The sequence below is a fragment of the Pteropus medius genome, unplaced genomic scaffold (genome assembly GCF_902729225.1).
Source record: "Pteropus medius unplaced genomic scaffold, Ma_sr-lr_union100, whole genome shotgun sequence".
NCBI classification, from domain to species: Eukaryota; Metazoa; Chordata; class Mammalia; order Chiroptera; family Pteropodidae; genus Pteropus; species Pteropus medius.
Window position 1 is genome coordinate 15634095 of NW_024342467.1, and position 13345 is coordinate 15647439.

General features: G+C 38.2%; 1 protein-coding gene across 1 annotated transcript in view; it reads right to left on the reverse strand.

Annotated features, from left to right (window-relative positions):
• The window catches only part of CPVL (carboxypeptidase vitellogenic like), a 103135-nt gene extending 92351 nt beyond the window's left edge, over window positions 1-10784 (reverse strand). Inside the window, exons 1-2 of the mRNA XM_039862628.1 lie at window positions 10762-10784; window positions 374-562 (exon numbers count right to left, since the gene is read on the reverse strand). Of these exons, the coding sequence (XP_039718562.1) occupies window positions 374-551 (178 nt within the window). The 5' untranslated portion in view covers window positions 552-562; window positions 10762-10784. The remainder of the gene's footprint in view (window positions 1-373; window positions 563-10761) is intronic.
• Between the last annotated feature and the right edge of the window lie 2561 nt (window positions 10785-13345).

Consider the following 13345-nt stretch of genomic DNA (forward strand, 5'->3'; position numbering starts at 1 on the left):
TGTAAAAATGAGTATGCCTGCCTGGGTCGTTGAGATGCTTAAATGAGTTTATGTAGAATACTTGGAACCAGTAATTGACACATAGTACATTCTAAGGTTAGTATTAACCTTATTAAGTGCCCAGTGGTAGACAGGCACTGTACTAATTTTATAAATAGAAGTACAGGGACTTGACTATTAGACAAAAACTCATCCTGACAAGCTCTCATTTTAGCTCATAATTTTGAAAATATACAACATCAAATCACTAGTATTTGAAATAAAACAAGTGAGTAAAAATACCAGAATATACTTGGAATCCTACAAGGTAATTGCTTTAAAAAAAAAAGAAAAAGTGTTGAAAGTATACCAGTGGTTTTCTGATTAAACTTACCTTCTTTGAGTTTCCCAGCTTTAATATAAGGAGTAAGAAATAATGGCCGTCCTACGTTTCCCTTATGTGGCCTGGACGCCTGGACACTTTTGTAGAGGGTGCGAAAGAGCCCATCACCACCGGAGCTGAGCATCAAAAGGACCAACAATACAGTTGCCTTCCACATGGCACCAATCATTTTCTCTAGGCCTAGACAATAAAATTCCACAAATGAATCAGAAGAGTAACCATTTGCCCTTTTACATGCAAGACATTCATTTATTCAGTCAAAAAAAAAAAAAGTGTATAAAGGCCCTTTGCTAAAACAGACCCAAACCCTGCTCACTCTGAAATTAACAGTCTACATTCAATGCAGAATTAGTTAAAGCCTCAAGACAACAATGGCTCTGTAACTGATCACCAATGAGTGGTAGAGGCAGTTTATCCACTCCAAGAGGGCAGAGGATGGAGAGCCCATTTCCGGCCGAGAGAACCTCTTCAGGAAGGCCTTACCAAGATCAGATGTAAATAAAAGGTGGTGGAACTCGGACAGACAGGAGAAATGGGGAAGGCGCCACTGGTGGGTGGAATGGCTGGAGCAAAGGCGAGACCTCAGTTGTTCATGGGCACTTCACAGGGAGATTTAAAACAAACAAAATGAATTTCTGGTTCCCTCTGCTAGCTCCTAACAAAATCAGTAGAATTTGCATCCAAGAACAAAAAAGAAAGGAGAGAGAGGGAGAGTCCTTCAGTTATCTCTAGATCTCTCCTCCTAGATCTGCTTGATAAATAAACTCAAGAGTTAGATCTCAAACTTTATTAACACAAAGCTTTCCAAAGATCTTCAAATCTGATGTTCACTTAGAGTACTCATCTGGGCTCATAATAATAATGGCTTAAAATCTGTATGGTGATTCTCCTAACTTGTAAATAAACATGTAAATTGTATTTACAATGGGCTTTCCCTTGTATTTTTAGCTGATGCGAATCTCTTAATAACTCAACCAGAAAAGCCAGGATTATTATCACAGGTGTCTGATAAGGAAAACTTGACTCAAAGGAGTACCTTATCCAAGGACAGAAAAGTGGAGAAAGCAGAACTAGAACTCGACCAAGGTCAAGGGTAGGGGAAGGTGAGTCAGGTAGAGGTGCAGGGTCGGATCTCACCTTTTTTATAAAATTTTGACATTTTGTTCATCATAGATGGGGGGGTGGGTTGATTATGATTTTTTTCCCAAATAGTATATTAAAATGTTATTTATCTTCATCACTAAGCTTTTTAGCACTCTTAAAGTATTAGCACCCTGCTAAGTATTAGGATGCCTACAATTATTCCACATTGCTGCTGTCTGAGCATGATCCAAACTCATGGCTCTAAAATCTATGTGAAATACGTGAAATGAATAAATACACTGCTCACTCAGATTTCTGGATGCAAAAACAAATAAATAATTATGAAAATATAATGCCGGCTTGTGACTGTTCAGTGCTTTGAAATACCAAGCCATTAAAAGATCTTAAAAACACAAAATGTATAAAAATCTACTAACCACATGCTTATCACAACCCAATTTGGCATAATATGAAAATGTTGGTTGTAGCAAATTTAAAAAGCTTTTCAGTCACATTTCTCCAATAAGATAAAAGTTTATAATTATAATTGGTTTGAATATATAATCCTTGAAAAGTCTCTCTTGGTTAACGTAATAGAATTCGCCATACTGAATGTAAACAAGCCCAACCAAATGCAGTATGTAGTGAGAAAACGTCCTTGCCTATTACTGACTATAATAAAGAACAAAATGAATTTAGAAATCGAAATTAGGTTCCCAAGAAACTCAAGGGTCATGACCACTATGGCACTGATAAAACATTTTTTAAATTATGTGAACTTGTTACGCTGATATTTTAATAACAGTTACTTTCAAGGAATGCTTGAAATCAACAATCTTACTCTCTGGTTCAGGGGGAAAAAAATCTGTGGTATTAAAAATACACTAGAAGAAGTTCTGCCAGTAAGGTTCCCCTCCCCCGCCCCCAGGGGGCAGAAACAAGAAAATAATCACACCATCTAATTTCTCAAACTTCGTGTTGCAAACCTCCAGCCCCCTTTAATGGATGTCATTAAATTTAAATAACCAGGGTAGTTAAAGCTCTTCACTTGTAAGCGGATGTTGACTCAAAGATGTTAAAGTAAGAGGTAAAGCTGATCTTATTTTAACTGACATATCTAATTTTTAAAAGTGAGAGTTGGTTCAATTTAGTAGATCTCATTAACATTTAATCAAATAACTATTAGAGTCCTGGTTTCCCACATAGGTAAATTAAAGCAACAACGTTTTTCATTTCACACTTCTCATTTAAGTCAGAATTCCTGAATTGTGCTTAGCTGTCATCTCTCCTAATGAAATGAAAGCTATTATCCTGAATGGAAGTGGTTTTTACTTAACATCCTTCTCAAATGGTTTTGCTTACTCTAAGATCAGCCTGAATCTTTTTTATTTATCGAACATTTATTGAGTATTTTCTAAACTAATAAACCGTGTACCAGAAACTACTGCCCACAGAAAGTGAAAGAAAAAATTGTTAACCATACACTGTCATATGTCTGTTTGAAATAATATGAAAACATTGGTGCTATTTCCAGTTCAAATATATTATATTGAAGGATTCAGGCACTGTTCCTCTTAATAAATGTTTAGAAACAGAATAAAATCTAGGCAACTACATAGCAACATTGGCAGAATCAAATAAGCTAAAGGTCAAAAGTATATGATTTGTTAAACCTATCTTATTAAACCTTAAATATTACAGTTGGAAACTATGTCCAATGTACAATTATTTATATAAATAAAGTTATTTATCACAGTGTTCTGTAGAATAATAAAAGTCAACAGTGTAAACAACTTAAGATCAGTAAGTTATTGTACATCAAAAAGATGAAATTATATATAGCAATTAATATGACTACTGATAATGTTTTGGAAAATATACTAAAATATTAGGTAAAGAAAAGCAAGCTATTAAATTGGATATATGGTATTTTCTCCTTGTTTAATACTTGTTAAGAATTTCTAAATTTTCTACAATAATTAATCTTATAATCAGAAAAAAATAATTTTTGGTTTTGTTTTTTAAGATAAAGTGAAGCAACTGATAGACATGGAAAAAAAATGCTTGTTTCTTATTCCTCATTACTACCTGGTTATGACCTCTTGCGTTTCCTAGGAGTAAGGTTCCGCTTGTTCTTTTAGAATAGGTCCTTCCTTCTCTAACATTCTGTGAAAATGTGTCTTGATCTCCTAAAGCTATAGAACCTCAGAGACTCAAAGTACATTTTTTCTTCGGTAAATTAGAAGGGCTCTGTATAACTGTGAGATGTTACAATAATAATTATTGTTATTACATTTGTATTTAATTCTGCCTGGAGTAGAATCCATAACAAATGTGCATATAATTGGTACTAAGCAAATATTTGTTGAACTGATGGATCCGAATAATGAATCAAGATATTTTAGACCTACGCGAGATAATAGATGTTCGTTTGGCCCAATTCTTTTATCTTACGGACTAGAAAACTGAAGCCGAAGAGGTAAGTAAGTGACTTGTTTAAGTGACTTGAATGTAAACAAGTCCATCCAAAGGCAGTATGTAGTGAAAAAATGTCCTTGCCTATTATTGACTATAATAAAGAACAAAATGAATTTAGAAATCGAAATTAGGTTCTCAAGAAGCTCAAGGGTAATGACCACTATGGCACTGATAAAATACTGGCGAGCATGAAGGCCAAGCAAGCCTCAAAGCCAGGATTTGTTTATGGCTCTAAATCCAATCTGCTTTTCACTCTCTCATCTTTGGTTACATTCACATTCAGATATTCAGACTGTTATTGAAGTAATAGATAATAACAGCCTGTAATGGTCCTTAACGCTTTCATAGATCATTGGAGGATGTCATAAAATAAATAACAGAAACATTAATAAGTAAACCTTTCTAGAGAAATTTGGTTTTTAGAGACAGACCAGACTACTTCAGGTTCTGCCATGACCCATTCAGGGGACGTGGGGCAAGAAAGAGATTTCTCTAGGTCCCAGTCAGTGTGTGAGAACCAGTGATTAGATTTCCAGGAATTCTGAGAACCAGCTATCCGACATGGCTACTGTCAAAAATTAAACTATATATCAGAGAGTAGGGGAGAGAGGGAAGGGAGATGGTAGACCGGGGGGGGAGGGCATGATTTAAATCATTTCTTCTATTAAATTAATTAATTAATTAATTAATTAATTAAAAAATTAAACTACAAAAACTAACCATTCAATAACTAATATTTTTAAAAAATCATCATCGCTTCAGAATTATTTTACTATTATCTATGCTCTAGTGCTAGTTGTGTTTTTTTTTTCTTTTTCTTTTTTTTGGTCCGGTGGACAGATTATAAAACAGTTTGCTACTGTGCATTTCGTTCCAATTCTGTGTTCAGTAACGTCACGCTGATAGTTTGTAATCAGCCATGGTGGGAATATTTATACCAAGGAAATCAGGAAACATCGTGAGAGAATTCCTGGTCCAACCCCCAAGAGTCAGTTAGCTGTTAAACATTTACCTGCACAGGTTGGTCTCATGTTAGTTATTTGAAAAGTGAGCCAGAAACCAGTTGCCATGAATTCACACTCCAATTCCAATTGAAATGACCAGAAGAAGACACAAAAAGGGAAAACCCTGCCACGTTGTCATCTCTGTGTTGAAACAACCAATAACATGCCTAGAGACACAAGTCCTCAAGAAAAAAACCCTGCAAAACCCACCGAAAAGTGTGCGTTCTACCAACGAAAAAGGACCCAAAACAAAAACTCCAGCATGAGGATGAAAGAAACAGAGCCAGCATTTCCGCCAGCTCAGTGTTCTCTTCTCTTCTTCTCGCTTCTCCATTTTATATTATAAATTATTCCAATCAAATGATAAAAATCATTTGTGTAATATTATAGCTGCAATCAAAAGTTATTTGGATTCCTCTGACATATTTAACTGGCTTTAGAATCTCCCAACGCAATAAAAACATTCCCCAAAACAAACTAAAACAGGCCAACCAGGAACAGACATGTTCACAAAATCCGTAATAAAAGAAAGGTACAAAAGAGTGGCTCCTCTATTTAAAAAAGACTCGGTCACCTCTCAGGATCATTCAAGCGCATCCAAAGCATTCGGATCCTTTAATGAAGGGCTATTGTGCAACCCTGAATTAAATACCGGCCCAAATCCCAAATCCCGCTGTTTTGCAAAAAGGATTTTCATGCAAACGAATGGTAAAAGAAAACTCGTGCTTTGAAAGATCCGCTATTCATCTTTCTTAGGACATCATTTTAATTTCTAAAATTGATATTTCAAGCACTCTTTTCCCAAAGAGGACACAGCACGTGACACACGAGGTAATGGGCAACCTTTTGCTAACGTGGCACTGAGACTCAGGTGCCTATCTCCTTCCCACAGGCCAACGCTCTGGCATCGGACAGTGGTGTCTGATCTTGCTAATGAATTAGACGTCCCTATCTCTGCCACCATGTCCTTGGACTCACAGGAAAGAGAGACGAACTTGAGTTATGTGGCAGGTAGAGAACAAAGAAAATCAGGAAGAAGAGGAAGCTTTACCTCGAAATCTCACTCTAGCCAGAAGAAAAAATTGAGTGGGCGTGGGAAATAAAAAGCAGACATGTCCCAAAACGTTAATAACAGTTTTGAAAATAGAAAGACCATCCCCACGATCAAAGGCATCATCACGATGATGATGCCAGTAACAGCTAGCAATTATCGAATGCTCCCTGTGTGCAGGAACTGTGCTCATGGCTTTATACTTTTTATTTCTAACCTTTACCATGCAGGTACTATTACCATCCCATTTTACAGTTGAGAAACTGATCCTCGGAGAATTTAAGTTACTCGCCCAGATTCCTATAGCTCGTAACTGGTAGAGCAAGGAATTGAGGCCAGCCAGCCCTTACCAGTTTCCAAAGATCATTCAATTGTCCCAATACTAGCATCTCCCAAAATGTGCCATGTGGGCCAGGGTCCCTCCTCCCTAATCCGGTAAGTTTGGAAATACAACATACTCTATCCCCTCGAAATTAAATTGTTATGTTACTGAGAAGTTCTGCGACAATGTGACAAAACTCTTACCCGGTATTTCCCAAAACAACAATATTTGATCAGGAAAGAATTTCTATTCTTGTGTAATACCTAAAAATTTAATGACATACACTCTGTGTCCTTTGTTCATTCAATAAAAATATGTTGGTGGTATATCCTAGCCCCTCCCTGCTCCAAATGCCCTCAAAAAAAGTGTTTGGGCTAAAGGAGGTCAGGAAACACATCTCTGGGTGGAGCCAGCCTTGAGGAAGCACCAGTGCAAAGGCCCTTAGGTGCAAACAAACTCAGTTGTTGGTGGGTGGCTGTGCAGTGGATGAAGGAGGAAGTGGCACCTGATGAGCTTGGAGTGCGGCCAGGGCCAACACATGTCTTATCTGTATTCATAGCCCTTAGCATTTTATTCTCATTGCAATGGGAGACCATTGGAGGCTGTTAAGCAAGGGAGTAATGTGTTCTAATTAGAATTGTGAAATGGGAAATGATCACTCTGGTTGCTACCTAGCAAGTGGACTTCAGGAGAATAAGGGTGGAATCAGGATATCAATTAGGAGATCGATGTAATAATCCCGGAGAGATAGTAGAGGCTGGGGCAAGGGAGCAATGGAGGTGGTAAGAAGCAGTCAGCCACATTTTGAAGGCATATCCACAAGTATTTGTTAATAGACTGAACTATAATGGCTGGGGGGAGGGGAAGCAGCAAGGTGACTGCTAAGTTTTTTGCTCAAAGTGATTGCATGGATTGTTATGGATTGAATTGTTCCCCCCAAAAAGGTATGTTGAAATCCTGGTCCCCAGTACTTCACCATGTGACCTTACTTGAAAATAGTGTTCTTGCAGAGGTAATTAATTAAGTTAGAATGAGGTCATACTAGATTAGGGAGGACCTTGAACCCAATATAACTCATGTCCTTATAAGAGGAGAGAAACAGAGAGGAGAATTCCATGCAAAGACAGAGACACACAAGGAGAAGATGGCCATGTGACAATGGAGGCAGAGATCGGAGTCATGCACCTACAAGTCAGGAACCACTAAGGGTTGCTGGCAAACACCAGAAGCTGGAAGAGCCAAGGGAGCATTCTCCCCTACAGGTGTCAGAGGGAGCATGGCCCTGGCGACACGTTGGTTTTGGACTTGTAGCCTGCAGAACTAAGAGACAATGAATCACTGTTGTTTTAAGCCACCCAGTTTGTGGTACTTTGTTATCGCAGCTCTAGGACGCTAATACCTGGGTAGTGGGTCTACAGTGGAGTTGGGAAGACTGTGGAAGGGTGGGCGGTGTGTGTTTGTTTGACTGTGATACTATTCTTAGACAAGCCCCAAGTCCAGATCTTTCTGTAAGACATATCCAGGTGTGGAAACTAAGTCTTGGGTAGAATAGTTCCTCAAGTCCTAGGTTAATTCTCTCAAGTCCCCCACTCAGACATTAAGTTGTAAGGCTGAAATTTGAAGCCAGATCTAGATGATTCCAAAGTCCATGTATTTTCTATCTGTCACTGCATAAATGACATAAGATAACACAATCCGCCTCCAGGCAAATTTTGACAAAAGCAAAATTCCAGGTAAACTGGATTATCTCTACATACAATTTGTAAGATTTACAGGTGCTGACATTGCAAGTGATTTTAAGTGCACGTTTATTTGCAAAGAAGTGAAAAATCACATGCCCAGAGATTGTTTCACAATGGATTTCTAGTGTACTTGCTTCGTTTTTAAAAAATAATTTTTTCTTTAAGACTCATGAGAAAAGCAGTGTTTTCCACTGAGACATACTTCATTTTCCCCAAAAGTAAATGTAGCCCTATTCATTTTAGAAGCAGCCACCTTTTTGCTACCTACTCTGACTAAATTCTTTAAATAAAAAATTAGGATATGCAGTGTGGCAAACACAAGGTTAAGAATGGACACTGAATGAACATAATTTATATGAATATGATCCTGGGACATTCTTCAATGTTGTCACCTTAACCATCACCTGCTGAGGTGACAAGAAATTCTTTCGTGATTCCAAAGCAAGTACTACTATTATTGATAGTAATTGCCTTAGATTATTCTAGTACTTTCCTCAGCTTTTTTCCACATATTATCTCACTTGATCTTCACTATGACTCTTGAAAGGAGTTAGTGCAGCTCCGAAAGTGGCCCATGTGTATGGAGCAACTTCTCAAGTAATGACACTTCAGTGAGTAGCAGAGCTGGGACAGACTCCAATTTCAAGGGACCATCTACTCAGCTAATAAACAAATATACCTTTAGCCCTTCCTATGTGCCAGATTCCAATCTAGGCACAAAGAACAAAAGCGTCTGCCTTTATGAAGCTTACTGTCTAGTGGGGAAGAGCGATTATGAGAGATGTGAAGAAAATTAAAGCAGGGGAAAGGGTTAGAGACGGGTGGGGTCGAGGAGTCGTATTATTTTAGATTGGCTGGTCGGGAAAGTCCCCTCTGAGGAGGTGACATCTGAGCGGATCTGAAGGACATGAGAGTTCCGTGTGATTACCTAGAGAGAAGAGAGTTCCAGGCTGGAGAATGGTGACTGCAAAGGCCCTATAACAGGAGACGATGAGGATGGAAGCCGGCCAGCATGGCTGGCGTCCAGCGAGTGATGGGAAGGGTGTTACAAAGTGGGATCAGCGATCAGATCATGTGGGGTGTTGACAGCCAACACATGTTTGGGGGCTCATTTCTTCCCAGCTCTGATGTTTCCAACAGTGGTGAGGCTGGCTGCTTGCTATCCTCTTGCTCATTCTACTTGGAGGAGGGGGTAAGAGGTATAAAAATGTATCTGATGAATAAATTTGGGTAAACTGGGCATGTTAGTCTCCACTCCCTTTCTGTCCTCACAGGCAGCATTACTTTTCTCTCTTTACCTGGTGTGGACGTACGCATGGCTTGGCCAGTCTGCTCAACTTTGGGCTTCAGTCATAGGAAGCCCATCTTCCCAGAAGTAAAAAGCTCCAACCCAAGCCAGCCTCTCTTAGTAATAAAAGTGATAGTTTGCTATGCCCCCTGCCTTGCTCCTTTGTCTTTTCAATTTTCCAGAACTCAGTCAATGGAGAGAAGTTTGCTATTTGGGGGGTTCCCTCAGAGGCCTCAACGGAATGGGATTTGGGTTTCATTCTAAGAGTAATGAGCTAGAACTTTTTCTCCACTGCACCCTACTCTATTATCCTGCAAACATTTCATCATACACGTAATTGACACAGCTGTGGTTAGTAGTGTCCAGAATTTGATGTCCTATCCAGTGATGTTGATGTTCCACGCCAGCTCTGGAAATGTACGGGAGTTGACTATGAGAAATGATTTCTAAAATCAAACCAGCCAAACTATCTGCACACAGCTAATCAAAGAGCAACAAAGTCACAACAGAACGATTTAGCAAGAACAAAAGGATGCAGAACTGAATCCCCTTATTAAATATTTTAAAATCAAGTGTGCGTAGCATCCGAAGCGGAGACAATGGACAAAGCCCACAGACTTGCTCATCAGGTTCTTGAGCCTTGGAAATGCCCTCCATTATGGCTTCAGTCAGCAGTTTCCGAAAGCAAAAAACCTATGTTCTCCCTTTCACTTGCTGCATTCTGACTTCTGTCCATACCATCTTGCCAAAATCATCAACGTTCTTCATATTCCCAAATTCAAAACAAAAGTTTCTGTCTTTGTCTTAATTGACTTCTCTGACATATTGACATTTATCATTGCCTTGCCTTCTGCAATCTGTTCTTTCATCGATCTTCTAGAATGTTCTCCTTCATAGTTCTCTCTTCCTCTGCCTTCTCTTGAATATTGGGTTTCCTAGGATTCTTTCCTTGGTCCACAGTTTGTCTGACTCTACATGCTCTCACCAGGGTGGTCTCATCATTTTAAGTAGCACCTTCTTCTGACACCACTCAAAATAATAGCTCTTCTTAAAAGCTTCATGGTCATCTCTCCAACTGCCTACTGAACATTTTCAACCAGTGTTCCATAGATATATGAAACTCAGCTCGTCAAAGTGGAACCTAATCCTTCCACTAAAATAGTGAAATGAACACATTTAGTTCTGTTCCCATTTTATAAAACCCTTATAAAATGAAAGTAGACATTTTTTTACAGGTATAAATCCCACGGCCCCCCAAAATAGGAAAAATAGCAAATAAAGCAAGTCAGATTTTGTAGCACTACATGCCTCCATCGCTCACCCCGTGTAGGAGACTGAGGATTCTTCTCTGGAATAGCTAGAACCTCTTAGAGAAAGGACCTATCCATACTGACATGTGACTTAGACTCACCTATCAATTCCAGGGAGCCAGAGAGCTGCTGACAAATCTCTTCCACACAATGGAACTTCCAACCAACAACTTAATTTCTCACACTTGCAGGGGGAAAAAAAACTCAAAAGAAACAGTAATGCATGAAACAGAACAGGTCTTTGAAAACAAACAAGAAAGATGTTTAAGGAGATAAGAGAGGACATTGCATTCATTAAACAACAGAAAGCTCTCTTAAAGGGGAACAAAAAACAAGAACACACTCCTGAAAATTAAAAATAGGGTAGTAGCAATTTAAAAATTTTGATCAAAGAGTGAAACAATAAAGTCACACAAATCTCCCAGAAAAGTTAACTAAAAGAGAAAAGGACTTAAAAATATAGGAGGAAAAAAGATAATTAGGAGATTTATTCTGGAAGACCAACATCTGAGTAATGGGAGTTCTAGAAAAAAGAAGGCAGATAAAATTTAGGGGAGAAAATTATTTCAAAAATAATACCAAAAAAATTTAGCAGAGATATAGACATGATTTGTAGATTTAAAAGGACCACCAATTTTCCAGATCAAAAAATGAAAAGACATAGAACAGCTTCCAGAAATAAAGAGACTATCATAAACTTGAGAGGGAGAGAGAGATAGATAGATAACATAAAAACAATCAAGAACCAAAATGACATTGGGATTTTTAACAGCAGTGACAGCAACTAAAAAATACTGGGAGAAAAAGCCTTCAAAATTTTAAGAAGAAAATGATTTCCAAACTAGAATTGTATACTCAGCTAAACTATCAAACAAGTATGAGGACAAATTAAAGAAATGTTCAGGTATGCAGAAGGTTTCAAAAAATTGGTTCTCATATACCGCTTCTCAGAAAGCTACTGGCAGATGTGTTCCACCAAAACAAGGAAGTAAACCAAAAAGAGAAAAAATGGCATCCCACTAACAGAATTAATGCAGGAGAGAGGTTCAGGATGACAGCTCTGCTCAACGAGCCACCAGTGTAGATTGGAGCAGTAAGACAGAGCGATCTATAAGGAATATATATATATATATATATATATATATTTATTTGTTTATGTTTATGTTTATGTTTATGTTTATACATGGCCAGGTTTGGACAGAAGTCTTGAGAGTGACAAAGAAAACTAAGCAATCCAAAAAGAGGCAATTGTTAACTTGATGAAGAATATCAAACTGTACCAAGAAAGGCACTGCAATTAGAGTATACTATTTAGCTCAGCAGTGAGCAATACTTATATTATAAATTAATATCAGATATAGATTTAGCAACAATGAAAAATTCTTTAACTGCTTGGAAAGGATGGAGGGTAGGCAAGTTGGGATATAAGGTATGTAAGGGTGCTAAATTCTCACCTTGCTTAATAGGAAGTCAATAGAAAATATTTCATATTGATAAAAAATTATTAAACTCTAAATCGAGAAAGAATTCAAGAAGTCAAGAAATAGATTAGGCAATTACTTAGAAATTTGGAGTTAAATACTAGGAGATACAGGTAAAAGCATGGGGAAGAGACTTCAGAGTTCAGAGAAGTGTGGAGAATAATGAGGAAGGGGACTAAATATTTTTATTATGGGAACCGTTTACGACTTGGATTTTTTACCCACGTAGGTGAATTAGGTTGACAAAAATCAAAAGTAAGTAAGAATAACTTAAAAACTAAACTTATCTTCTTCCCTAAACATGTCCCTACTTCTCTATTTTCCGTCTTGGTTGGAAATACTCTCAAATCCCGGATTTGCCCTTGACTTCGTCTCCCTCTTGCTGACTTCCTACCGCCAATCAACCACCCATTGAATCTCCTGGATGTTTTGCCAGTTCCCCCTCTCCTCGCTAACCCTACCCCAAGATTGTAATCCCAGTCCTTATCATTACTTTCCTGGACCATTGAAATCTCCAAGCTAATTTCTAACCCTGACCTTAACTCTTACTTAAATGAATTTCTCCACTTTCCTCATTTGCTCTTGTATCTCTTGTTTTCTTGGGCTATGGGTTTTATACCTTTTCCAATTTCGTTGCACAGCAATAGATAACCACTGCATAGGCAACACATAAGCATAAAGTAGGAACTGGATAAATAGTAGGATGGAGCTAGAGAGGAGGTTGCCGAGAGCCTTGTAGATGTATCTTTATCCTCTAGTGACCAGGAACTACTGAAGGCTTTATATTTTGAAAAGAACATTATGGCCATAGTGTAAGGATAGATTTAAGCTAAAAAGATAAAGAGATCATTTAATAGGCTTTATCATAATCTGGAATAAAGATGATGAAGCCTAAACTAGTGCAGGGCAATAATAATAGTGTGGACAGGGCAGGCTTGAAAATAATTAGAAGGTAAAATTCTAATTTTTCCCTTGCGAATGATGAAATATTATATGTTGAAATAGAACAGAATCTAGGATGACTCCCAAATCTGACGTGGATGGCTGGGCAGGCGCTATCATCAACTAAGACTCCCCAGTATTTGATTTTGCCGTGAAACTAATGCATCAGTGCATTCGTGTGTATGTGTGTGTGTGTGCACATGTATGCTCACAAGCGAGCGAGCGAGCGAGAGAGAATGAATATGCATACCAGATCCCTGAG